The sequence below is a fragment of the Heteronotia binoei genome, chromosome 13, assembly GCF_032191835.1.
Source record: "Heteronotia binoei isolate CCM8104 ecotype False Entrance Well chromosome 13, APGP_CSIRO_Hbin_v1, whole genome shotgun sequence".
Classification (NCBI taxonomy): Eukaryota; Metazoa; Chordata; class Lepidosauria; order Squamata; family Gekkonidae; genus Heteronotia; species Heteronotia binoei.
In genome coordinates, this window is record NC_083235.1 from 68079018 (window position 1) to 68106847 (window position 27830).

At 45.0% G+C, this 27830-nt stretch overlaps 1 protein-coding gene across 1 annotated transcript; it reads left to right on the forward strand.

The window, feature by feature from the left end:
* The first annotated feature begins 3062 nt into the window (after positions 1-3062).
* On the forward strand, positions 3063-27811 carry TSEN54 (tRNA splicing endonuclease subunit 54). Its single transcript, XM_060253050.1, has 10 exons — positions 3063-3225; positions 5735-5798; positions 7037-7120; positions 9185-9277; positions 11023-11075; positions 11509-11607; positions 16066-16709; positions 20216-20276; positions 26228-26344; positions 26585-27811. Exons 3-10 carry the CDS (start codon positions 7055-7057, stop codon positions 26733-26735), a joined length of 1284 nt encoding a protein of 427 aa, XP_060109033.1. The 5' UTR covers positions 3063-3225; positions 5735-5798; positions 7037-7054; the 3' UTR covers positions 26736-27811.
* Positions 27812-27830: the final 19 nt, after the last annotated feature.

Here is a 27830-nt window from a genome sequence, read left to right on the forward strand (position 1 = left end):
TGACGACCCTGAAGCGGGGGGAGGGCCTCCAAACCGGGGGATCCCCTGCCCCCACCTGGGGGTTGGCAACCCTATCAACAGATGAAGCTCTTTCCATCATTGTGATGAATTTGCACCATTTTTTTTTTAAATTTCAATTTTATGGTAACAAACAAAAAAATGTTACAAACAAGAGCTTAAATAAAGCTTATACAAAAGTTATATCAAAGTTTGGTTTTACAAAAAAGAACAAGCAGAGATCAATCAATTACAGAGCACTAAAGTTCAACAATTCTGGAGGCAATATTTCTTCTGCCGAGGCACTTGAGTTCACATATTCAAGATATGGAAACCATTTTTCAATAAAGTTATTCTTATAGTTCGGTGTTTCCATGATTAAAAGCTGTGTGGACAATTTATCTTGCGCTATAAGCTCCCTGACTTTCGCAAACCACTCATCCATAGTAGGAAGACTAGGGTTTTTTTTTCCACTTCTGAGCTACTAAAATTTTACCTGCCAGTATAGGGAGCCCCTCAAAGCCTGTATGGAGGGGGCTCGCTTAGGTCTTGTATTGGATGCAGTCTGTTACTGTGAATATAACCGGCGTTCTCTGCCTGTTGGAAACAATAAAAAGATCTTTCGTTGTGAAACTACCACAATATCCTACGTGGCAGTTACCGAAACATGATGTTAAGCAGAATTAAGTAGATATTCGCTGACATTGTATGCCATTGACACTAAGAGTTCAATAGGTGCAGCTATTTTCGTCACGAAGAGCGTCAAGAAGGTGTGTAGAAAAACTCACAACGGCCTTGTAACAAACTCGTTTTCGCAACAGACGCATACAATTTCTGCAGTGGAAAGGATGAAAAAAAGAAAAAATTCACCAACGATTTGAATTTCCAGATCTCCTGAAGCTGCTGTTACAGACAAACAAATGCGGCGGCGGGGCACAACAAAACCTACCCAAGCACTGGCTTCACGCCCCCCCCCAATGTCTCCTGGCTCCACCCCCAAAGTTCCCAAGCATTTCTTGCATTGGACTTGGCAACCCTACTAGCATGGGAGTAACAGAAGGCGCTAGGACCCGATGGCACAAGCCTTGTACAGCACGTAGCCAGCGCTAGGACCCAGAGGGAAACGAGGAAGTGGCTGCGTTTAGGTGTGCGGAAGCGGCGCTGCCCTTGATGGAGTCGGAGCTCCAGCCCCGCGCAAGCGGACTCCCGCTCAGGTAACTTGAGAGTGTTTAAAGGGACCGCAGGAGGTTTTCCTCTCGCGCGGGCCCTGTGCAAGGCTGGCAGTGGGTCTGAAAAGCAGGCCCTGCCGCTGAGAACTTGGTTAAGTGTGGACAGTGCAGGGTGGGTTTCCCTTATATCTTGCACACGTGCTGCACGTTGCACGCCGCTCGCCTACCTCTTGGTAGGGTTGCCAATCCCCAGGTGGGGGCAGGGGATCCCCGGTTTGGAGGCCCTCCCCCCAATTCAGGGTCGTCAGAAAGCGGGGGGAGGGGAGGGAAATGTCTGCTGGGAACTCTGTTATTCCCTAGGGAGGTTTATTCCCATAGAAAATCATGGAGAATTGATTTGCTGGTATCTGGGGCTCTGGGGGGGGGCTGTTTTTTTTGTAGTAGAGGCACCAAAGTTTCAGTATAGCATCTAGCACCTCTCCCCAAAATACCCCCCAAGTTTCAAAAAGATTGGACCAGGGGGTCCAGTTCTATGAGCCTCAAAAGAAGGTGCCCCTATCCTTCATTATTTCCTATGGAAGGAATTGAAAAGGTGTGCCGTCCCTTTAAATGTGATGGCCAGAACTCCCTTTGGAGTTCAATGATGCTTGTCACAGCCTTGATCTTGGCTCCACCCCTAATGTCTCCTGGCTCCACCCCCAAAGTCCCCAGATATTTCTTGAATTGGACTTGGCAACCCTACCTCTTGGGCATTCTGACGCTGTGCGGTATCTCTAACTACCTCTGGCAGCTGCTGCACAAGGAAATCTACCTTGGCAGAATTGTCAAGCATATCATGATGCTGTTCTGGAACTGTAGGTCAATTTAGGAAGCTATGTCATGGGGCATTATGTACAGCCTTTCCGTAGTACTAGAAACGTTGGTACACACCAGGGGTGGCCAAACTGCGGCTCTGGAGCCGCATGTGGCTCTTTCACACACGTTGTGTGGCTCTCGAAGCCCCCACCGCCACGTTGACCGGCTTGGAGGAAGCATTTGTCACTTTAAATCGCTTCCCCAAGCCAAGCCAGCCAGTGACTTGGAGAATGCATTTACAGTTTAAGAAGAAGAAAGTGATGAAGATATTGGATTTATATCCCGCCCTCCACTCCGAAGAGTCTCAGAGCGGCTCACAATCTCCTTTCCCTTCCTCCCCCACAACAGACATCCTGTGAGGTGGGTGGGGCTGGAGAGGGCTCTCACAGCAGCTGCCCTTTCAAGGACAACCTCTGCCAGAGCGATGGCTGACCCAAGGCCATGCTAGCAGGTGCAAGTGGAGGAGTGGGGAATCAAACCCAGATAAGAGTCCGCACACTTAACCACTACACCAAACTGGCTCTCCAGTTGCTTTATTTCCACGTCTCCCCCCCCCCCCATCTATTTGCCTTCTTTGCAGCTGTCAAACATCTGACAGTCATATCTTGTGGCTCTCAAACATCTGACGTTTATTCTATGTGGCTCTTATATTAAGCAAGTTTGACCACCCCTGGTATACACCCTGTAGCTGCAGTGTACTTTTTCTTGCAAAGAGGTAGTACACATTTCATTTCCCTCCTTGACATTTTTTTTATCATGAGAACCAATATAGGGAATTAGTGTCAGAAAAGGAAATGGGGGGACCAGGGTTTGAATCTCCATACTGTCATGACGTCTGTTGCTGGATCTTGGACCCGCCAGTCACTTGCAGCCTGATCTACCTTACAGGGTTGTTGTGAGGATAAAATAAAGAAGGAACAATGTGTGTGCTTCTCTGAGCTCTTTAGAAAGGGCAGGGTAAAAATGTACACAACAGGCTTTCAGGGGGGTGGGGATGCATTAAGGTGGGTTTTAAATGATTGTGTTTTCCTTCACCCAGCCCAGCTGAGCTCCTGGCAGTTCACAGGCGCGATCACAAGATTCCTCAACGATCACACGGCCAGAAAGATTTTATCCCTGATGGCTCAGAAGAACAAGAGGAGAAGCTGCGCCAGTGCCGGGATGAACATTGGCAGCTCTTGCGGGAAGAACATGTGGAGAGATTGTAAGTATTATTATTTGTAAAGGGGCTGTATCTCAGCATCAGTAAAACACATGTTTTATATGCAGAAGGTTCCTGCTTCAGTCTCTAACATCTCAGTTTCCCATGGATCTTAGATAGCAGGAATGCTAAAGACCCCTCCCTGCCTGAGAGCAGAAGAGCCACTGCTGATTAAAGTAGATAACTGGACTATAGTAGCTGATAGTTTCACTTTTGATTAAGCAACAACTTCATATGTTCTCTGCCAAAAAGTTTTGGTCCAGTTCTGTGATTCTGTGCCTCTGATTATTTACTATTTACACACAGTGGAAGACTGAGGCACATTCAGAATAAAATAATTTGCTCAGTGTAGAATTCAGATCCATGGTGTCGATGCGAAAAGAGTCCTATTTAGGCATGCCTGGATTCCAGCATAAATTTACCATTTCCTTGTATCTCTATAAATTCTCTTTAAGCCTTTCAGTACAGTTTCCCTTTGCCTTGCGTTTTATGTGTGGCAGTCTGGGCTGGATGAAGAAGTGATAGGAATTTACCTCAGGGTTTTACACGTTAGAATTTTTTTTTTGTATCTGTTTTTAGTGATGTTTGTGCTTCCAGTTAAGAATAAAATGGTTTTTTAGCCCCCTTTCAGCAAAGGGAACAGGACAAGTTGAGGGTATGATCATTAAAGAATTTGAATTCCTTATAATTCCTTGAATTCCTCCTGCGACATCTGGATCAGGCGGCTCGGCAGTGCTGTTATTATTAGACCTGTCAGCCACTTTTGATACGGTTGATCATCAGCTACTGACTAGCCGCCTTGCCAACGTGAAGATTCAGGGTCACAGTGGTTGACCTCCTTTCTCCAAGATCGGGGACAAAGGGTGGTGATAGGGGAGGAATCATCCCAGAGGCACTCACTCATATGTGGTGTGCCTCGGTGCGGTTCTGTCCCCGATGTTATTTAACATCTATATGCGCCGCCTTGCCCAGATTGTCAGGAGGTATGGGTTGTCACCAATACGCAGATGACACCCAGCTCTATCTATTGATGGGCGGCCAGTCCAACTGTACCCCGGAAAATCTAGACCTGGCTCTTCAAGCCGTAGCATCTTGGCTCAGGCTGAGTCGGCTGAAGTTGAATCCGACGAAGACGGAGGTTCTCTATCTGAGCCGAGGTGGTCCAAGGGGAGGGGTCCAGCTGCCGGCCCTTGACGGGGTGCCATTGATACCGGCCCCTAAGGTCAAGAGTTTGGGTGTGCTCCTTGAGTCCTCCCTTACAATGGAGGCCCAGGTAGCAGCCACTATTAGATCCACCTTTTTTCATCTTCAGCGGGTGCGGCAGCTGGCTCCTTTCCTGGAGCACAACAACTTAGCAATGGTCCATGCTACGGTCACCTCAAGAATAGATCACTGTAATGCTCTCTACATGGGGCTACCCTTGACGCTGACTCAGAGACTACAGCTAGTGCAGAATGCTGCTACCTGGGCCTCCATTGTAAGGGAGGACTCAAGGAGCACGCCCAAACTCTTGACCTTAAACATCGAAGTCCTGTCGAAACGATTTGGTCTTACAGGCCCTGCGGAACGTTTCAAGGTGTTGGTATTGACCTTTAAAGCCCTTTATGGTCAGGGACCTGTCTATCTGCGGGACCGCCTTTCCCCATATATTCCCCAGAGAGCACTGCACTCAGGGACAAAAAAATCTGCTGTCCATCCCTGGACCAAAGGAGGTCAGGTTGCGTTTGACACGAGCCAGGGCCTTCTCGGTGGCAGCACCAGAATTATGGAATGCTCTCCCGGAGGCCATAAGGGCCCTGCGGGACCTTCCTACATTCTGCAGGGCCTGTAAGACCGAATTGTTTTGACAGGCCTTCGATGTTTAACTGAGAGAGAGCTGCCACCTGACATCCGTTAGAGTACTCGGGGATCACCGTCTCAAAAGCAGAACCGCCAATATAGTAATGATACAGCACCGCGAAATAGTTTTTTAAAAATTTTTTTAATTGTATTGATGTTTTATTGATTTATTGTTCTTAATTGTATAAATGAATGTTGTAAGCCGCCCTGAGTCCGCTTGCGGAGAGGGCGGGAGAGGAGTTTAATGTAATAAATAAATAATAAATATCAAAGATTTCAGGTTTTCACGGCTGGTAACATCATTAGGGTTTGTAGAATCTTTCGGGCTCAAGTGCCGTGTTCTACTGGAGAAAGTTTTCCTTCCAGACGTTTCGTTCTCAGCTGCGAAGAACATCCTCAGTGGCGTTGCAGCCGGAGCAGGCGCTCTGACCTTCTTGGCTGCTGTGCGTTGAGTGGGGCCAGGGCTGCTGGAGAGCTGCTAGAGAGGCCCCACTCAACGCACAGCAGCCAAGAAGGTCAGAGCGCCTGCTCCGGCTGCAACGCCACTGAGGATGTTCTCCGCAGCTGAGAACGAAACGTCTGGAAGGAAAACTTTCTCCAGTAGAACACGGCACTCGAGCCCGAAAGATTCTACAAACCCTAAAAATAATAAATAAATACATTTCTTTTGTAGGGGAAGTCTGGTGAAAGCTGAGTGGAAGCCTCAGGAAGGTATTGCCGAGCTCAAATCCCCTGCTGTACGTGTGCCTCGTTTTTTTTTAATAATGTTATTGCTTGTTTGTTTTGATACTCCAGATCTACTTCCAGACCTGAATGCGACTGTAATGATTAGTTTGAGTACATAAGTTGTAATAGCACAGGCTTGTCATGTGTGAGTACTGTTTATTTTTTCCTGTTGCATTATTCGTTGTACAAATTTATCTCTGTAGCTGTTGTGCTATATGAACATATGAAGCTGACTTATATATGGTCCATCAAAGTCAGTATCGTCTTCTCAGACTGGCAGTGGCTCTCCAGGGTCTCAAGCTGAGGCTTTTCACACCTCTTTGCCTGGACCCTTTTTTGGAGATGCCGGGGATTGAACCTGGGACCTTCTGCTTCCCAAGCAGATGCTCTACCACTGAGCCACCGTCCCTCCCCATGAACATATGAAGCTGCCTTCTACTGAATCAGACCCTCAGTCCATCAAAGTCAGTATTGTCTACTCAGACTGGCAGTGGCTCTCCAGGGTCTCAAGCTGAGGTTTTTCACACCTCTTTGCCTGGACCCTTTTTTGGAGATGCCAGGGATTGAACCTGGGACCTTCTGCTTACCAAGCAGATATTCTACCACTGAGCCACCGTCCCTCCCCTGACCAGCAGTGGCTCTCCAGGGTCTCAAGCTGAGGTTTTTCACGCCTCTTTGCCTGGACCCTTTTTTGGAGATGCCAGGGATTGAACCTGGGACCTTCTGCTTCCCAAGCAGATGCTCTACCACTGAGCCACCGTCCCTCCCCATGAACATATGAAGCTGCCTTCTACTGAATCAGACCCTTGGTCCATCAAAGTCAGTATCGTCTTCTCAGACTGGCAGCGGTTCTCCAGGGTCTCAAGCTGAGGTGTTTCACACCTATTTGCCTGGACTCTTTTAGTTGGAGATGCCGGGGATTGAACCTGGGACCTTCTGCTTCCCAAGCAGATGCTCTACCACTGAGCCACCGTCCCTCCCCTTAAGTAGTGCTATACGGCACTACTTAGAGCTACTGCTTCTGGAAGAGCAGGCTTCTATCTGGGACACATGCATTTCTTAAATGCAGCCCTGACCCTCGTGAAGAAGCTATGACTGCACCGTGAAGTGGGTTTTCAGTCTCTAAAAGACGAGACGAATTCAGAAGGCCTTCAAGGTTTATAGACGTGTGGTAGCATTCCTGAAGGGTCAGAATGGAAGTATTGCACACAACTCATCCTCTCACTAACGTTTGCTCTTTTGTATCCAGGGGAAATTCTGGCATACTATGGGGTACACAGAACATGGAAAGCAATGCTTGCTGCCAGAGGAAGCCCTGTATCTCCTGGAATGTGTGAGTAGGATGTCTTGAGCTTGAAATTTTCTGTGTGTGTATTTTGGATGAGCAACTTCCTTATATTTCCTGCAAAAGAATGTGGCGGGGAAGGGGGAATAAGGCCAACAGACTAAGGGAGAAATGTCCTGCCCCTTTAATATAGGCTTAAAGGGATGTTGTTTACCAGGTGTTAATGGCCACCATGTTGTGAAAAGCTTCAGATGCCCATTTCCATACATGAAATGTCTATTAGAGACAGGGTGTTTTTCTCCAGGCCTGTTGGCAGCTCTGTTTCAGAGCCTGGAGAGTTCTGTGGTTTCTGGAGAGAAAGGCTCTGGCATTTTCTTTCTACAGCCATTTGACCAAATGGAAAACCTAGACATGATCTAGGTTCTTAGTTTATCCCAGTTATGTTCTCTTTCTCTGAGTATAAATTGTCTGGGCTGGAGAAGATTTCTGTTCATTGGACAGTGTGCTGTGCAGCAAGAGATCCAGAATCTGGCACAGAATCACAACATTTTTGCTGCTAATCGTTCACTTTATATTTATATATATCCCCATCCCTCTTTATCTCCTTAGAATCAGCCCAGTCAGCAAGCAACAAAAAAGGTTCAAGGGCACCAAAAATGATGCAGAGGTTAAAATTGTGCAGGTTTTTAGGTGCCTGTTTTCCCTTATGAAGGGCACTTCGCACTGCATAGCACTTTCAGGTGTTCAGAGCGCTTTACACTTATTTCTATGTTGTAATCCTTCCAACAACCCTATAGGTCAGAAGTGTGGAACTCAATTTTTACCAGAGCCGGATCTGACATAAATGTCACTTTGTCAGGCCAGGCCGTGTGCGCCATAATATGTAACACGAGGTACCAGATATGTAAACTTTATAAAAATAATGCCAGATGCTGAATGACAGTAGCAGGCATGATTGGGTTAGTTGTAATATGAAGAGGGGTAGTAGGTGTGGAGATATCAGCATTGGTAATGAGACAGGAAACCTAGGTCTCAATTCCGTCCAGGAGGATTCAGTCCAGAAGGATGCAAAGAATAAATGGAAATAAGCCTGAGGAAATGACTCATGAAAGCACATAGATGTTGTTAGTCTTTAAGGTGCTACTGGACTCTTATTCTTTCTACCGATATTAGAAACCACATTTTAAAACCAACGCGGGGACATTTACAGCCCAATCCAGAGAACCGCCATGTAGCTGCGCTCGAGGGCAGAGCTAGCGTCAGCGGCCGCAGTTGGCTTCCAAAGGGGAGGCGTTACGCCACGCTTGGAGGGGGAAGAGCGGCCTGACGAGCGAGAGAGAACCTGTTGCCATGGTGATTCCACCCAGGCGCACGCCATTGGCCCGCTGCTGAGGCGGGGGTGGGGGAGGCACAGGCTTGCGTGGGAGCATGGCTATGGCTGACCCCAGGCCATGCTAGCAGGTGCAAGTGGAGGAGTGGGGAATCAAACTCGGTTCTCCCAGATAAGAGTCCGCACACTTAACCACTACACCAAACTGGCTCTGAGGGAAGAGACAAAATCATCTTATATTCCGGTGCATACTGAGGGCACTTCCACACTTTTATGTGGCTGTGTTTATTGGATGCCCAATAGTGTTTCCCACAAGAAGCATGTAATGTGTTGATGAGGTGTGTAGGAATTGTTAAAGACCTATGTCTAGGTGTGGCGGTGGAAACAAGGTCCTCCAGTTAATGCCTGTAAGTGGCTGAAGATGTGTCTACATGCGTGAATATATTTTGAACTTTGTATTTGCTGAAAGAAGCGTCACAGCCTTTGTAACATAAAGTATGCAGTTTTTGTCTTTTGGGGGGGGCTAAGGATTCTGCTTGCGCTAGATGTTTGTTTCTACCACGCCCTGTGCCACTCTGCTGCAGTACCAGTTAATCTGCGTCGACTTTAGAAACCTGAGGGAGCAGGTTTAAAGTGGAAAATCACAATGTATAGAGCTTCTAAGCAAAAATGAGCTGGCACAGGCTGTCTCCTGAGGTGACGGAGGAGGATGGGGGATGGGTGCCCGTGGAGCTGGTTTTGTGCAAGTTGAAATTTGTAAACATTAAGCTTCTGTCTTACAGGGCTCTATTCAGCTTTTTTACAAAGACTTGCCCTTGTCAATCCAGGAAGCCTATGAGATGTCTCAGAGGTCTGTGAGTCTGCTGAAGTACCAGGTGTGTCTCAGAATTTTGGTTTAGTTGTAGTTATTGTAGCAGGTACAACAAAAGAGAAATCCCTACCTCGCATGTCAAGGCAGTGAATATCCGCATTCCTCAACAGTTAGAGAATCAGATATGTGACCCCGCCAGTAGGAATAGGAGAAGTGAAACATGAATCCAGTAACTTAGAAAATTTCTCTGATTCCATACTGATTGGGAATTGCCTTCTATTCCAAAGCAAGCCCCATCAGGGACACACAATCTGACCCTGCACCAAATTAGTTACCACAATATAATTACTTAATGCAGCCATTCTGACTTAGAAGCAGGGCTTTTTTGTAGCAGAAACTCCTTTGCATATTAGGCCACACACCCCTGATGTAGCCAATCCTTCAAGAGTTTATAGGACTCTTAAGTACAGGGCCTGCTGTAAGCTCCAGGAGGATTGGCTACATCAGGGGGATATGGCCTAATATGCAAAGGAGTTGCTGCTACAAAAACAAAGCCCTGCCTAGAAGGATACGTGTAACTATGCCCCTGGAATTTGGAGCTTGACTGTACATTAAATAACGCTGGTGGTTACCTACAATTTAACTGCTGAAGCTGTAGCCCTTTAATTTTGTCAGACCAGGCTTATTGCTACATAGTGACTGTGCCTGGTATCCTGGCATTCTGTAAAGGGTGAAACACATCAAATGGGTGTGGAATGAGTCAGTGTAATTCTGCAGCATATCACTCTTGATGTTTGCTAGCTAGCCTGGGTTTTAGGACACCATGAATAGTGATTTGTTGGGTCTAAAGCCAGAGGTGAGTCACCCTGCATTCTAATGTACCATCCTGCCCCAGTTATTGTCAAGTTACCAGTTTGTTGAACTCGCACCAGGGATTCCACTGGTTCAGGTTTTGGTTGGACAGTGGATTTGCTGGGTGGTGTATGGTAAGTTCCACATATGTAAGAGCCCAACGGCGCAGAGTGGTAAAGCTGAAGTACTGTAGTCTGAGCTCCCTGCTTACGACCTGAGTTCGATCCCGGTGGAAGCTGGGTTCAGGTAGCCGGCTCCAGGTCAACTCAGCGTTCCATCCTTCTGAGGTTGGTAAAATGAATACCCAGCTTGCTGGGGGGAAAGTGTAGATGACTGGAGAAGGCAATGGCAAACCACCCCGTAAAAAGTCTGCCATGAAAACATTGTGAAAGCAACATCACCCCAGAGTCGGTAACGACTGGTGCTTGCACAGGGGACTACCTTTACCTTTTTTTTTACTAAGATAGGGGTAATGAGAGTATTGTCACAGCACCGTAAAGTCTTCTGCATACTCAAATACATTAAAACAGTAATGCTTGTTCTGATGTCAGATTGCTGTCTAGAGCCTGAGCATCCAAAATCACTTAAGGTCCGTTTCTTTTCCTTGTGAAGACTGCCGTGCCTCAGAGCCAGTTTCTACATTTTGTGATGTGTTTCAAAAAGCGATGTGCTTGCACGACAAATGTACGTGCAGATTATTTTTATTATTATTATTGCAAAGTAATCCCATCTCTTATATCAAATCCAAGAAAATACTATGTGTGTATTCAGCCATTAGACCCGATACAGGTACACTTTTCATAGGAATGGGGTTTAGTGTGGTGCCTCTTCATAGGTAGAGTGGAGAATAGGGATTTACTATCCCTGACATATGAAATAGTATTTCGTTTTCTTTAAAGCGTATAACACCATGTTGTTTCAAAGATGATCACCTTGCTTTCTGTTCCTTTTTAAAAGGTATTCAGTCACTTGAAGAGGCTTGGTTACATTGTGCTGAGATTTCATTCCAGGTAAATATCAAACAGTGGATTCCCCCCCCTCCCCCCAAATCCCTTCCTTTAACCTTCCCCTTTGACATCATTTTAGTAAGTGTCTTCAGATATGTAATAATATTTAATCGAATTAGTGTGAGTTTTGCCAGTTCTGCGCATTTAAGCCATGATTGGTCCGTTACACTTGGATAGATCATACCGTGGTTGTGAGAATGGTTTGCTTGCGTCTGTGATCATTATCTCAGCCTTCTAAAGCCAATCTGTATCTTTGCCATCCTTCAGGTCAACAGTTAGACCTATGCATGCATTTAGCCTGTTTGACAACAGATCAGCTGAGCGGGAGGAAGGCAGCGTGTGTTTTTGGATGTCTCAGCTATCAGCTAAAAATGTCTGCAGCTAGTTTGGAATGGGATTGTTCCAATGATTTTAATTTTGTCTATTTCTCCTATAGTGCTGTTACCACACCCTATGAGAGACAGCTGAATCTGGGTAGCCACTCTCAAAATGCAAAGAAACACCACCACAAGAGGAAAAGGAGCGCCAGCCCTCGGTAAAAATTGATGGAAACCATGAAGGAGAGGGCATGCTGTTTTAATGAGGGACGACGTTAGATTCCCCACAACACACACACTATTTAGATTTGTTTCAGATAATTGTTATAGGTAATTCTGAACTTAGTTGTTATTTATTTATTTATTTATTTGCCTTTCTTGCCGAGACTCAAGGCAAATTACAAAGTAAAGATAGAGGGAAACGGTGGTGTTACAGCATAAGACGTTCAACGAACAATACAGTAGGACTAGAAATACAAAATTCAACGACGATGTGAACAGCAAACTGCCTATAGAAAGGTATAGTGTGTGCAGTGCAGAAAGTGAGATTACGAAGGTATAAGACAATGCAATAAAAGCAGGATAACTATCTACAGTAACAGATGATGCCTACAATACCTACAGACTGCTGACTAGCCGTATGATTACCATATGAAGGTGACCTTCTGAACTGTACCATCTTACTACTTTTCTGATTCCATTATAAGAATGCCCTGCCAGAGCATTTCCATTTTGTAGAATGATAATACTGTGAGAGCCTTCCTAACTTCCTCAGGTTATTCCCCAAGGAGGAACCACCATAGAAATGTTCATGAACAGGCAGTGACTGATTTCATCCCTTTTCAGCAGCTGTGGTAGAGCATAACAGGAGAGGCAGTACTGCAGGTATGTGGGTCCTAGGCCATGGGCACCTTTGTAGGTCATAATCAGTACTTTGAATGGGACCTAGGAACTGATTGGTAGCCCGTGGAGCAACTACAGGATGGGTGTGACAAGCTTGTTCCACCTAGCACCCGCTCGTGACTGAGTTTCTGAGCTGGCTATTACTTGAGCGTAGTTCATCATAACCATAGCATTGGATCCACATGGCCGGATTGACCAAATCAAGGGAGGGGACCATCTTCCTGGCTAATTGAAGCTGGCAGAATGCCTTTTTTTGCCACTGTGTTAACTTGCTTCTTTAGCAGTAATGCTGGGTCCATGCTATGGTTATGATGAACTACGCTTATATAAGCCCTTGAATTTTAACGAAGACGCAAAGTATCGGTTGGACCTCATCGAAAGTGGGAACGTAGTGTTTTGAAGATCTCAGTCTTCCCAAACAGCATTACCTCAGACTAGTCAGGATTCAGTTTCAGCTTGTTCACCCTTAACCAATTAACCACAGAACTAAGGCATTGGTTCAAGACCTCTAGAGAACCCCCAGGAGATTTGGATAAAGAAATAACTGTGGGAGAAAGTAGTACAAGAGAAGGATGTGGAGATATGGTTATGCTGAGACCCCTTCCAACCTTCATCCCATCCTGAGACACACTGGTGGTAGGGCAAGGAAGACAAACCCTTCTCCAACGCTGATGTTGTGCAATCCCAGGTCCATTAATAATAAGACTGCCATATTACAGAAGTATTTTGTAATCCAGGAAGTGGACCTGGCATGTGTGACTGAGACCTGGCAAGGGAGGGCGGGACAGTTGCCTTAAAGAACTGCCCCCCTTGGTTTCTTGGTCCTTCATTAGTCCTGGGCAAAGGGTTGGTGGGTGGGTGTGATCAATTCAACTGAGTCTCCCAGGCTGATGTTGGCAGGAGTCTGGGTGCTGTGAAGCCCCCCACGTGTTGCCTAGACCTGTGTCCATCATGGCTGGTGAAAGCCAGTGGTGATGAAATACAAGGCCTTCTAGTAGACATTATAAATCTTTCCCCAGGTTTGAGGGTCTTCCCAAGGAGATTAAAGGAGGCAGTGGTGAATCCGTGAGCGCCAGTTCAGTGTAGTGATTAAGTGTGCGGACTCTTACCTGGGAGAACTGGGATTGATTTCCCACTCCTCCACGTGCAGCTGCTGGAGTAACCTTGGGTCAGTCATAACTTTTGTCAGAGGCTATTCTGGAAGGAGCAGTTTTTTATCAGAGCTCTCAGCCCCGCCTACCTCACAGGGTGTCTGTCGTGGGGAGGAGAAGGAGATTGTAAACTGCTCTGAGACTCCTTTGGGTAGTGAAGGGTGGGATATAAATTCAATCTCCTCCTCTTCCTCTTTTGGAGAAACTATTTTTGTATCCCAGTGATCTGCCCAACCACAACCCAGTATTAGATTTGTCATTCCTGGGTAAGGTAGTTGAGATAGTGGCAACAGAGCAGCTCCAGCCTTCCCTGGAACACATCAGCCCTGGATCCATTCCAATCTGTGGGGAGGGACGGTGGCTCAGTGGTAGAGCGTCTGCTTGGGAAGCAGAAGGTCCCGGGTTCAATCCCCGGCATCTCCAAAAAAGGGTCCAGGCAAATAGGCATGAAAAACCTCAGCTTGAGACCCTGGAGAGCCGCTGCCAGTCTGAAGACAATACTGACTTTGATGGACCCAGGGTCTGATTCAGTAGAAGGCAGCTTCATATGTTCATCTGGCTTTAGGCCTGGCAATGAACAGAGACAGCACAGGTTGCCCTCGTGGATGACCTCCGTAGACAGCTGGATCGAGGCGGGTGGTGCTGCTATTACTACTTAATTTGATGGCAGCGTTCAACACAGTTACGATCTGTTGATCCATCACCTCATCAATGTAGGCCTTGAAATGACTAATCTCATTTCTCCAAGATTGGGAACAGAGGGTGGCTTTAGGAGAGAGGGTTTCATCTCGATCCCTTTTGGGGTGTGGCTCCCCAAGGGTCAGTCCTCTCTCCAGTGTTATTTAACTGCTGTGTGTGCCCCCTTGCCCAGCTGGCATGGGGTTTCAAGCTGGGCTGTCATCAGTATGCAGGTGACACCCAGCTGTATCTGTTGTTGGATGGATGGATACAGCCTCAGTTGGTTTAGTCCGGAGGCCGTAGTTGGATGGCTGAAGCAGAGCTGGCTGAAATTGAACCCATTTAAGTCAGAAGTCCTTTGGCTGGGCCAGAGGGATCCAGGGTTGAGGTGCAAACTCCCTATTTTTGATGATGTGTCATTAACATGAGCACTGATAGTCAAGAGTGGGATTCTGGGTGCCTCCCTTTCAGTGGAGGCCCAGATCACAAATGTGGCCAGACATGTGTTCTTCCATCTACACCAGATGAGGCAATTGGTCCTCTACTTGTTTCCCTCTGTTCCACACCATGGTCACCTTCAGATTAGACTCCTGTAACTTGTTCTACTGAGGGCTGCCCTTGAGACTGACCCAGAAACTCCAATTGGTCTAGAATGTGGCATCATCAGTTCATAGGGGAACACCAAGGAGAACCGACACTGGCTCCAGATTGAATACCAGATCAGGTTCAAGGCTTTGGTATTAACCTTTAAAGCCCTATATGGTCTGGGATCAACATAACTGCGGAACTAACTCTCCTGGTATATCCCCCCAAAAGCATTGTGCTCAACTGACAACAACCTGCTGGTGATCCTTGGCCTGAAGAGCGTTTGGCTGTCCTTGATTAGAGCGAGGGCTTTTTTGGCCCTTGCCTTGGCCTGGTGGAGCTCTTCATTGAGTGAGGTCCAGACCTTGCAAGATTTGATACAATTTTGCAGGGCCTGCAAGACAGAGATATTCCACTGAGCTTGTGGCCATGGACAGTGATGATTTTAAACCAGGCTGATTTGCTCCTTCCTTTTCCTTTCCATTTTTTCCCCACTCCCTCTCTCACTGCCAGAATATGCGACACTATTGTGCTCTCTTTAGGTGCCATCTTACTGGGTTTTTTAAACGATTGTTTATTGATTACCAACTATTGTAAATTTTAGTACTATTCTTGTTAAAAGTCCTTAATGTCAAGCATGCGGGTTCAATGACGAGTCGAAGTTGATACAAAGACTGCGTTTATTGATAGACCGATACTTTGGTGACAGGTTCTTGAGAGTAATGCTGAACACACATGGATACAATACTTTTAAGGCCTACTTCAAAGGGATTCCAAGGGATGGGGTTGCGGGGTAGCATTCACACATAAACTAACATAAATGTCTACATTCTCATAGCGTTATCAGGACCGTGTCCTTGCTTTCCCCAGATGTCTCTCACTCCCTTACAAGAATGTATGGGAAGGTGCTGATTACTTGGTTTCAGTTCTCACTACTTCTAATTATGAGCCATAAAGCAAGGGGGGGGGGGGGGCGGAAGGGAAAGAATAACAAGCTAGTAAAGCTGGATCCTCCATGATACTTCACAGACCAGGTTAGGCAGGACCCCTAAACAATCAATTATCAATGGAATTTCACCATGCTTGACACTTAACCTAATTTATCGTTGGTACTGCCCTGAGCCTTGCTGTGCAGGGGATGGCGAGTTAAACATCCAGTAAATAAAATAAGTATAGAGCTAAGTGTCATCAGCATCTTGCTGACATCCTACTTCAAAGCTGCAAATTATTTCTCCTGAGATCTTCACACAGAGTTTGAACAGCACAGGGGATAAGACTGAACCTTGGGGATTCAGTAAAGGGAAATGTGATGAATACCTGTGTTTGAAGGTCTTTTCCTCTTTGTTTGCTGCATGACAGGAAGCGCAAAACATCTGAGAAAACTCAGGAATGCAAGCAGCCACCCCAAAAGACTGGGAGGCATTGTGAGGGTTCCAGCTACACAGTGTCAGATGGAGGAATTTTATCTGGGGAGAAAGTGAAAAAATCTGATCCTGAAGTTGCGTTTGTGGAGTCCATCCCATCTTCCAGTGATGTAGTACAATGTTATGAATCTTTTCCAGTTTGTATCGGAGACCACCCTGAGAGATCTGCCATGGCACCTGGGGAAAGGCAGGGTAACACTTGTCTGTCTTGCTGGGATTTCACCACCATTACTTTCCCTAACATGGGTGCTGATTGCCCACAAACCCTCCTGTCACAGCCTGATAAAAGACTCCTCCCAAAGAATGTGACTGCAAGTGCAGTTGATGCAAGCAGGTGGCGCAGAAAGCTCAATCAGAAATTTGAGAAATTGTCTCACAAGGAACGGGAGCATCTTGAGTGGGAGAGAAGGTACAAAAACAGTATCAATGAGGATAAGGAAGTCAGGCAGTGCTCCACCTGGCGGGAATACAAGACTCTTCTAGAAAAGAGAAGACAAGAGAGGGAGAAGAGGTACCCAGCAAACCTCTGGCAGCAGGCCGTTACCCCACTTATCAAGCCAGATCAAGGTCTTTCAACAGGTATTTTGTGGATGGGTGACGTGTGTATGTATATACGTATATATTTTACTGTCAAGTTGCAGCCAATTTATGCTGGAATGACAATCTCACTCTCTTCCCTCCCTCAGATTTAGGATTTTTTTCTTCTGTCTTCTTTGCTGAGCAGCTCTTTTATCAATTTTCTTCTTATTTGTTTGTCTAAGGGTGTCCTCTCTGTCTCTCTATTAATGCTGGCCCAGCCCAGAAAACTGAGGGAAGAGACAAAATTATCTTTTTATATTCTGCTTTTGAGATGGCATGTGAGAAGTTTTTGAAAGTTCAACATAAAACAAATGTTTTATTTAACTTGGAGGAGAAAAGGTCAGGTGGAATCAAGTGTAGGATGTATGAAGTGAACAGATAATATAACTGAGGTAACTTTATATTTGTAAAGTAAGAGTTTCTGCTATTCAACAAGGTCTTTAAAACTTTGAGGAGAGAGGCTTTCTTTTCAGTTTCTGCTTAAACACTCATAGGTTTCTGAGTTTCACTCAGTTGAGAAAGCAGGAACATACAACTAATTCCTCAGATTTTTCTTTATACACAGATCAGGGTTGACTCCTCTTCACTAGGAGCTATTTCCCTTCTTAACTTGGGCTATTTCTGTTGTTTGGCTTGAATGAGGATCCTTCTCGATCAACTCACTATCTTAGCCTCCTTCCCAGTCTGCAGTCTGCAGAACTGTCTCCTCTTCAACTGTCAGTTCCTCAACTGTCATTCCTTAACTGAATTATCTCAACAGAATTGTTTGAACACCCTGTCATTCAAAGGTTCTCAGATTTTGTTTGTCCCTTGACAGTCCATCACAGCTGGTTTCTTGAGCTTTTAGAAAGGCAGGATAAAATGTAAAAACTGAAAGCAAACATTTTCATTGTTTCTGGTAAATGGTAGAGTTATTTCTAAAGAGAAACTCCAATTAAGTTCTTTATAAACAAAAAGCCTTCATTTGAATCTTTTGTTACCTGAATAAGTTGTATTCAAGATGTTCTGGATTTTATTTTTTAACATTCTTTTGCAAGATCAACCCTTCTTTGTTTCTGTTTTCCTCTCTTACTGGTGTTACTCTGTTTTCCTGCTCACAAGCTGAAACTGGCCGGGAACTGATAGCAGGCTCTTCTTCACTGTTTGACAATCTCTGCCGGTTTCCTCTTAGAGAACCAATGTCTAATCAAAATCAAAAGAATCTCTTTACTAACCCCTGAATTTTTCTAGCTGGAGGGGACGTGAAACTTATAAGGGTCTTCCCCAGATGCTGCTTTTAAACTCTCACATTCCGCTCACTCTGGTATTTTGTAGCAGAGGAACACAGTTTCCAAATAGCTGGGAGGGAGACTGTGTTATTTGTAAGTCATGTCGTATGCTGTGGTCAGTAGGACTAGTGACACTTTTAATTGCTGTGTGGAATGCAGCTGGCTGTACAATAGAACTAAATGAATTACCTGGGAGAACTGCAGTTTCCCCAGCAACAAAATCACTTTCATTCATGTGGTGCCTTACAAAGAAGTGAAAGCCTTGAGGGAAGATGTCTTAGTAGTGTAGGTTGGATTGAGCCGTCCTTCTGTGGAAGGTATTTATGACTGCAGACCTTTTCCATATTCTTTGTCCCACAGCATTTCCTCCTGACCCCAGAAAAGTTTATCTTTGTGGCCTAATAGCCGTGCTGGTTGGGGGGGCTGTAGTGTGGAGGTAAAAGGGCCCCAAATTGTCCCTTCTGACTCTCCCATCAGCAGAGTTGTACTGACAGAAGAGGGAGTTAAGATCATTTTCTTGTTCTTCGTGCAGCACCCTGACCCATGTGGCTGTTAGTCTACATGGTTCCTACAACCCCAGGAATCAACTTCCCCAGATTCAGAAGGGACTGGGAGGGATGCAGGAAAAACCTGTGATCTTGTACTTATGGATCACTGGATTCAACCCTGTAAAACAGATGTGAAATTCATATAATGGAGTAGGCAGCACTGATCATGTTGCACACATGCCAGCTTGGTGTAGTGGTTAAGTGTGCGGACTCTTATCTGGGAGAACCGGGTTTGATTCCCCACTCCTCCACTTGCACCTGCTGGCATGGCCTTGAGGCAGCCATAGCTCTGGCAGAGGTTGTCCTTGAAAGGGCAGCTGCTGTGAGAGCCCACTCCAGCCCCACCCACCTCACAGGGTGTCTGTTGTGGGGGGAGAACCGGGTTTGATTCCCCACTCCTCCACTTGCACCTGCTGGCATGGCCTTGGGTCAGCCATAGCTCTGGCAGTCCTTGAAAGGGCAGCTGCTGTGAGAGCCCTCTCAGCCCCACCCACCTCCCAGGGTGTCTGTTGTGGGGGAGGAAGATACAGGAGATTGTCAGCTGCTCTGAGGCTCTGTCCTTGAAAGGGCAGCTGCTGTGAGAGCCCTCTCAGCCCCACCCACCTCCCAGGGTGTCTGTTGTGGGGGAGAAAGGGAAAGGCGATTGTGAGACTCTGAGTGGAGGGCGGGATATAAATCCAATATCACCATCATCATCGTCTTCAAATCAGTGTGGCACAGAAATGAATACGTTTAGTTAATTTTGTCCTTTTTTAAAAAATGTACCTAGTCCTCGAGGCTGTGGCACAATTCTTTGAAAAGCGTCGAACATCCCCAATTTAGGGCTTGAAAATCCAGTCCGTGACTTCCAGTCTCCCCTCTTTGTTTCTTTTTTTCTGTGTTCCAAATATTTTGAAACTATCATGCACCTTCAGCAATTTGATATGTATTTGCCTGACTTGTTTCTGTGTGCAGCATTTGCATTTCATTGCCATAGACCAGGGGTGTTGAACTCATTTATAATGAGGACCGGATCCAACATAAATGAGACCTTGTCAGACTGGACCATGTGTGCCATCAAATGTAATAGGGGGGCGGGAATCTTTGTCCTGCTTTTGCAGCTGTGGCCACAACAGCAGGAAGAAGCCCAGCCATACCTTGCCTCTCCGAGAGCCCAGGATGCACGAGGGCATCTTCATCCTTTTGCAGCTATGGCTGCAAAAGCAGGGAAAAACCCTAGCCATCCTGCGCCTCTCGGGGACTATGGGAGGCACGGGAGGGGAGAGATATCCCTCCTGTTTCTTCAGAAGCATGAGGAAAGCCCAGCCGGCCTGCGTCTCTCTGACAGTGGGAGAGGCGTGGGGGGAATCTTCCTCCTGTTTCTTCAGCCATGGCTGCAGAAGCATGAGGAAAGCCCAGTCGACTCACGCCTCTCTAACACGCAGGGGGTGTCAGTTGTTCATGGGCCAGATGGGAGCCCTACAGGGGTGGGATCCATTCCTCGGGCTGTCTATTTGACACCCCTGCCATAGACTATTGGTTGTGCTTACATAGAACTCTGTACTGGATGCATTTTCATTAGTGAATTCTCTCAGCTGAGGAGGATCTTCTTTTTGAAGGAAAGGAGTCAGAAAAATCAGATGGTCCAAATAGCTGGCTAGGCAGAGCAGGTACAGCACATTCCCCTAACCCAGTTTTCTGTATTTAACAGCTGATGTCCTCCAGAAGATCAAAGTACTCCAGCCCTCCAACATCCTGGATGGAGCACCCCAGTAAGTATTGTGCTGGTAGAGTATTGGACAGTTGGGGTTGCCAGGTCCAACTCAGGACATATTTGGGGACTTTGGGGGTGGAGCCAGGAGACTTTCCCATTCCCTAAAGAAATAAAAATACAGCAGTGCAGTTCCCCTGAATACAGTCTTCATTTCCTCATCCTCTTTTTTTGCCTACCATGGCAGCTGCACTTCCACGAAATGAAAGTGAAACTTGTCATACCCCCCACAAGTCCCTTTGTCAGGTTTTGGAAGCATTTCCAAGCATGATTTTTTAAAGGGGCACAAAGAGAGAGAGAGAGAAGCCAAAAAAACAGAGTTTGCAAGCCCACACTATTTTGATCTTACTGGGGCAGTTTATTCACGGAGTTGCTGAATGTAACAATCTGCTGTGTTTCAACCAGCTTCTTCAGACAGGAACAGGAAAGGAAAGCAGCCTAGGGGGCAGAGTTGTCCTCCATCCCATAATCAGGTTCTAGCTTACACTTTCCTATCCATTTTACTATAGAAACAACTTTTGAAGCAAATGTGAAACAGAGGGATTCTGCACTCTGCCTTTCTCACAACTTCACACACTCATGGATGGCTCTGCCGACTTGCCCCACCCCCTGCTTTCCAGCTGCTGAGATTTAAAGGCACACACACATTCCAAAACACAAGCAGTTGCAAGCATCTTCTATGCCTGCCGAGGTTTAAAAGCACATGGTGGCTGTTGGGGTGGGGCTTTCCCCAGCTGGCCCTGGCTGGCTGTGAGGAGGAGCCTGGAAAACTGGGGAATCCCCCACTGGGACATGGGGACTGGCAAGCATTTTTACAGGGCAACCCTCTTCAGAGTTACTACAGTCTATGAAGTAGGGCCAAACTAGACATCATGATGGTTTAGGGCCAAACTAGACATCATGATGGCCATGGGTCCTACCCATGGTTACCAATATCATTTCAGAGGCAAATTCAGGCACTTAAAAATGCTGCATCATTTTTAAATGGCTGAATTTGTCTCTAAAATATGTCTCTGATAGTTTTATGCTATTTGGTGTTACCTACCCTGGGTCCACTTGTGGGGAGGGAGGGCTAGAAATTGAGGATATAAATAAATAGGTGTTGGGGGACACGGGTAGGACATGTTGCCACCATAATGTTTAGCTTGGTCTTCAACTGCAGAACCTCTCCACAGGCTTATATTACTAGCCTCAGTGCTGGCCTGACAGTGCATAGCGCCCTAGGCAGGCTTCCTGTCTGCTGCCCCCCCAGCCACCCCTCCAGCCCTCGCGGCGCCACAACGAGGCACCGCGCTCAGCCCCCCCCTCACACGAGGCTTGGCTCCCCCCCTCTCCGTGGCCTGCCACCGCTTTCCCTCCCTCCCCCTCCCTCGCTGAGCCTCATGTGCTCCGCCACCCCCCCCCCGCGCACGGAGCTCGGCTCCCCCCTGCTGCAGCCTGACGCCTTCCTTTCCTCCCCAGCACTGCAATGCAGCCGTGCTACGTTGCCCCCCCCCCCCCCGAGATGTGCTGAGCCTTGCTGCACCAAAGTTGGACCCTACAGGCTTCGATGCAGCTGGCGTGCCATCTAACGCTTTGAAGCCCATGTGGAAGAAGGCTTCTCCCCCCTGGCCCTTGCTAGCCTCCATTAGTCTTGTAATTTAAGATAAGCTATTTGCCCTGCTTCAGGTTACAACTTACCCAGAGGCTCTTGTGTGAAGGCCTTCCAGAGGCATGTGGTTGGCCACTGTGTAAACAGGATACTGGTTTAGAGTAACCATTACTCATCTAATCCGTGGATGCTCTTAAATTTTTATGTTGCTGCCCCACAGTTCTAGAATGCCCTTCCTCAGGTAATTGCCTGGCTTTACAAGTACTCTTTAAAAAGATGAAAACTTTGCTTCCGGTCCTGGCATCTCAGCGTTAGGAGCAGCCTTTGGCGGCTGCTCGTAAATCTGGCTGTTGGGTGGTCTTCTGGCAGGGAGACTCAACTCCAAGACTCAGGGAGGGTCTTGGGAGGCAAGCAGATTGACAAGACTTGAGTTTGGTTGTGACTGACTCCCTGAGCAGCTGTCGCTGCGATGCCGCGTTGCTTTGATCACCATTTCTGAATGGTAACAGATGTGACCGCCGGCTTCTTCTCTTTTACATGCTAACACTCTTTCAAAGCATCTTCTTTTCTACTACAACTCTCAAAATGGTACCTCGCAAGTAAGTCTGATCTCCAGCTTTACTGACTACTGAAACCAACTTGGACTGTTCTGGAAGAGGGGGAGGAGGAGAACCCCTCCCCCATAACAGAGGCTTCCAAAAGAAAAGAACGAACAGATTTGGGCTGACTTGGTTTAAAACTAAACAACATATATTACAACTTGAACACAGGCTGACTGATATTAAAAGGGAGAAGTGCATTTGAGGACTTATTGGGACTGAATTGAGTCAAACTGGAATACAAGAGAAAAATATCTTTTAAGTGGAGATTTGGAAGGATTTGTTAATTTGGGACTTTGAGGTATTATTCAGCTTTCACTATTGAACTGAATTATTTTGTGGAAAGATGACACAGCAAGTAAAAACGGATGATCCAAAAGACTTTATGGCTACCATATCCTCTATAAAACAGGGAATTGGTTTCTTAAAGGAGTTGCTAACAGATCAGGTGCAGAAGTTTCTGGTTAAATGTAATGAGGCTGAAATTATGCAGGAGCAGATAGACCAAGACAATCAAGATCTTCCTAATGAGCTGGGAAAAGTGAACAAACAAGTATCTGAAAATTTTGTGTGAACTCAAAATGGAGGTGACATACGCAGTTTCACAGCGGAAATCCAAACTACAACCTATCAAGATTAACACAAAGGGGAGTGACTTTGGTTTGGCTTCAATACTTCTTGTTGTATTAAAGAGCAATTTAAGGGGAGAATAGGCAGATTCAACAAAAATCCATAGTTCTATGACAATCTCTAAGACAATTAAAACTTGGAAAATTTTTAAAAAGAAAAGACTATGAGCTCTGGCGTCTTCATTTGGATAACATTGGAATATCTTCATGGAATTGTTGTATTATTTTGAGATGGAGATTTGGATCTTTAGGGCTTTATCATTTATTTTTTAAATTTTTCAATTGGATGGTATAAATAAAAGTCTAATCCAGGGGATTTGTAGGTTTGTATGGACACTAAATTAAAAATAGGCAATTGAATGGAAAAATAGGCTAGAATCTAGGAAATGGTGATATTAAAGATACAGGGAAGGTTTTATAAGCGTTTCTTATAAAGAGCGTGTTTTTTTAAAAAAAAACTTAAAGCACGCTGGGGAGAAAATATTAAAAGGATAAAACAATAGCTAATAAACTATAGAGAATTAAATATTTTGAATAGCTAAAGGGATATTTTATATTTTATTTTTAGAAGCTAAATCCTCAGTGAACCTAGAAATATTAAAAGTTACTTACAAATTTACAAATTAGAAGTTAAGATCACAATTTGGAAGCATCTTTGTTTTGACATTTTTGAATGTATTTTTCTCTCTTCTCCTGCTTTTACATATGTTTGAATATTGAGTAGGCATTGTCCCTAGTAATTTAAATTAATTTGAATAGTATTCAAGAGATATGTTTTATTTCTATTGGCTTATTGTAAGTTAGACGAAATTTTAACCATGTAAAGAATTATTTTAGTGAGTTTTTTTGTTTCAATTTGGTTAAAGCAATTTAGTGGAGGTTATGTCATAATTAAGCATTCTCTCTTTCTTGGGTAGTAACCAAGCCTGTATGGTAGATTAAGACTTCTTGTTTTCTCTATATATTATGCCATTCGGGCATACGTTGTCTCCAAGAATGTTTAATTAATTTTGAATAACTTTTTTTCGCGTATGCTTCACTGTTATCAATTTATGGTATCTTAGAGAACAGATATGCTTTATAACATGGGAGATCTGCTTTTCACGTTTCGCCTGGAACTATTAATATAGATAGTCAAACGGTTGTATTGAGAAGTTATCTTATTTTTTGGTAGCAATGAGCTTGTATGACAGACTAAAAATCTTTCCTCACTTTCTCCTTTACTTTTTCCTTTTTTCTTGTTTTTAATTGTTCTGCTTGTTATTTTTCCTTCCTCATCTATAATTTGTTTAACAGAACTGTAAGAAATCATAAAAGGTCACAAAACGTTTGTAGAATGTAATGGTAATATTTGGTTAAGATATGGTAGCTTGCAGGTATAATGAATCTTATAGCTTTTTCTGTAGTAGAAATAACTGTAGCGTGTACATTTTATTTTTCTTTGGTATTGTTCCTTCTCCCCCCCCCTCCCCTTCTGCTTAAACTTAATAAAAAAAACTTGAAACACGAAAAAAGATGAAAACTTTGAGGTGGTTCAAATGAAAAAGATCCACTTGCACAAGCAGGAAGGTGATTTTTGCCAATTCGTCCTCTGCTGTGTCACCCTTCAGTTCTCCCTTCATGCTGTTCCTACGGATCCCCAGGAACAGCATTTCAGGAGGCACTTCAGTGTATGTCGGGGGGAGGTATTACTCTTCCAACCCATCCTTGTTAGGCTGACTTTTTGGACTTGGGCCGTTTAATGGTTTTGTTGGAGTATATTTATCACTTTTTTACCCCACTCGTTTTTTTTATGGACAATGAAGTTTTTCTGTGTGTTGCATTTTTAATCCTGGAGTAAAGTTGTTTGGTGTTCTGTTGTACATTGCTTTGAAAAATGCTCTCAAAAGAGGCATAAATTTTTTTGTGAATAAATATAATAAGAACATAAGAGAAGCTATGTTGGATCAGGCCAATGACCCATCCAGTCCAACACTCTGTCACTCAGTGGCCAAGAAAACCAGGTGCCATCAGGAGGTCCATCAGTGGAACCAGGACACTAAAAGCCCTCCCACTGTTGCAACCCCCCACAAGCACCAAGGATACAGAGACAATGTTTTGGACATGGCCTTATCAAAGGGAAATAGACCCAACTAGTACCAAAACAATTACATTTCAGTTTCTAGCATTTCTCTTACTATAATTTTAATTACTCTTATGGGCAAACTCTTGAGTACCTAGGTGAATCTTTCATCCCTGCTTTCCCTTTTCTCCTTGGGACTAAGATAATCTGTCGAGTATTTAGATGTATCCTTGCTTGATTTCCATCCCCTACAGCCTCTTTGAGATGCTTGGGAAGTCAAGATTAAGGCTGTTTTCCCACTGACCTTACTCCGGAGCGACGTCCCTCTTCACCGCGCAGCGTCTGCGTGGATTTCCCACCAACTGCTGCGCACAACCAGGAAGAGCCACGGCTTTTGCGTCGCAGATGTAAACTGGTTTTTAGCGGTTTACATCTGCGACGCAAAAGCCGCGGCACTTCCTGGTTGTGCGCAGCAGTTGGTGGGAAATCCGCGCAGACGCTGCGCGGTGAAGAGGGACGTCGCTCCGGAGTAAGGTCAGTGGGAAAACGGCCTTAGTGAATGGGAGATGCCTGAGATCTCAAAAACCTCAGTGGATGGAGATCCCTTAGATTTCTTTCTTTGTGGGCTCTGTTCCTGAGGAGGAAATAATTTGTATTATGCTGTGCATGACTGGGCAAATCCAGATGTTCCCTTTAGAATTCACTGCATGTAGACATGCAACATGAATTTGGGGGCATGGGGATTGGGAACCTTGAGGAAACCTAGCCATTTCTTTCATTTTTAATAAAGCAAATATCAAGGCTACATGGTTCCAGAAGTCAGCTGGTCTAATCTTCAGTGTCTTTCTCCATTAAGTGATGACCAATTGAAACCCTCCCTCCCACTGTCCTAACTATTGTGCCCCGGATGGAGCCCGGAGCTTCTGTTTATTCCATTCCAGTTCATGTCAAAGTTTGCTGTACCTGAAGATTCCACCCCCCCTCCCCAGTTTGGACATTTAAAGGAATGGTAGACAGGAAAATTTTGCAATGTCTTTTTCACTTTGTACTGATGTCTGACCTTCTTAACAGGCTACAGAATGATTCCAGAGGCATGAAGATAGATTTTGATGTGTATCCAGCAGACACAGCTTCTACCTTTAAGAAGAATAAACCTGGGAAACCTTTTGTCCGGATATGCGTTCGGAGGTATTGGGTGGTAATCGGTTTAACTATTAAGTGAACTTAATATTCTGACTGAGTGTATAATTTATTTATATCGCACCTTTTCGTTTAATAAACTTCTGGGGAGCGAACATGCAAGAGTTAAAAAATTAAGAGCAGTTGCTGATAAAGTAAATAAAGTTACATTAGCGCACCCAAAACGCATTGTACATCAACAACTTGTTAGATTAAAATTGTTTTAACAAGATATTTTTTACTTTGCAGCTTTGATGAGCAGATTCCAACCCTGAGGGCAGTGAAACAGCTCGCTTATCAAAGTGGTGATGTCCCAGTGACCTTTGCACTAGTAGACAATGGAGACATTGCTTTCTATTCTTTTAAGGAGTTTCAACTTCCTGTTGATGTGTATCCCTGATTGTTGCTGCTGTCCCCTGGAGAAACATCTTTGAGACTGGGCTCTCTTTTGTGCACATGTATGAAATGTAGTCAGGGGTTTGCTCAGCATAGAAACTCAAGCTGCCAGTATTGTGCCATCAGTGCATGAAGAAAACTGCTCGTTCGTAAAAGCAAAGGGCGATTCAGATATGTTCTTCCTTTATTGCATCACCTCAGTACTTCCTGAACAGAGATGCACAACTAGTTTTAATGTACCAGTTAGTATCGTTAGACTGATATTATCTGGATTTCTATTTTGCATGTACAGAATAGGCTCTGGTTGACTGAGTACCATTGTACTGAATCGATACTGAATGGTACACAGAAGTCTTGCTGAAGGTTCAAAAATCCAGTTTGTTTCTAATGGTATCTTAATAACTGTGACACCAGCAGTTGTCAGATTCAATCCTTTGGAATGTGGGGGTGGGGAGTCTCCAGAGCAGGATTTGACCACCAGATGGATCATTTAGCATTTATTTAGCAACTATAGGTTGATGTTTGGTCTGACATCTAGTATCAGTGGGTGCTTTCACACAATGACTGTGGATTTTGCTATTCTTATACAATAAAAATCCAGTTGCAGAGTGCCTTATTTAGTGTGTGTGAATGCACCCAGTGATCCACTAATAGTAAGAGAAATAACAAGGTGCTATTGCAGTAATGTTCAGAGCCAGTAATCCTACAGGGACAGACTTCTGTTGCTGGGTTAAGCTGGTCATTCTTCGATGTCAATATTCTACTGAGAAGAACAGCGTTGGATTCTCCATCCAATCCATGGAAATATGCCACCATGCCTTGTAGCTCACAAAGCTATTGAGAATTAAATTATTAGAAGTATTGTATTATTAGAAGTACAGTCACCATTATTGGGATCGCTATGCTCAGTTTGTGCATTTTCAGAACAATAAACTACTACAATATTGCTTGGGTAAAAGAGACTGGCTATTTTGAATTCAGGGATTCTTTTGTTGGACGTTTCACAAAGAGATTTTAGGAAATGGTTTTATAAATGTTGTTGGGTTTTGGAAGGTAAAGCAATAAAATACCCTTTTCCTATTCCATGGTGGTGTTCAGT

Excerpts from the sequence above, each read along its gene's own strand:
- TSEN54 (XM_060253050.1), top strand. The coding sequence starts at position 7,055 with ATGGGGTACACAGAACATGGAAAGCAATGCTTGCTGCCAGAGGAAGCC. Across the intron at positions 20,277-26,227 it reads ATCCTGGATGGAGCACCCCA|GCTACAGAATGATTCCAGAG; the intron begins GTAAGTATTGTG and ends CCTTCTTAACAG. Across the intron at positions 26,345-26,584 it reads GTCCGGATATGCGTTCGGAG|CTTTGATGAGCAGATTCCAA; the intron begins GTATTGGGTGGT and ends TTTACTTTGCAG.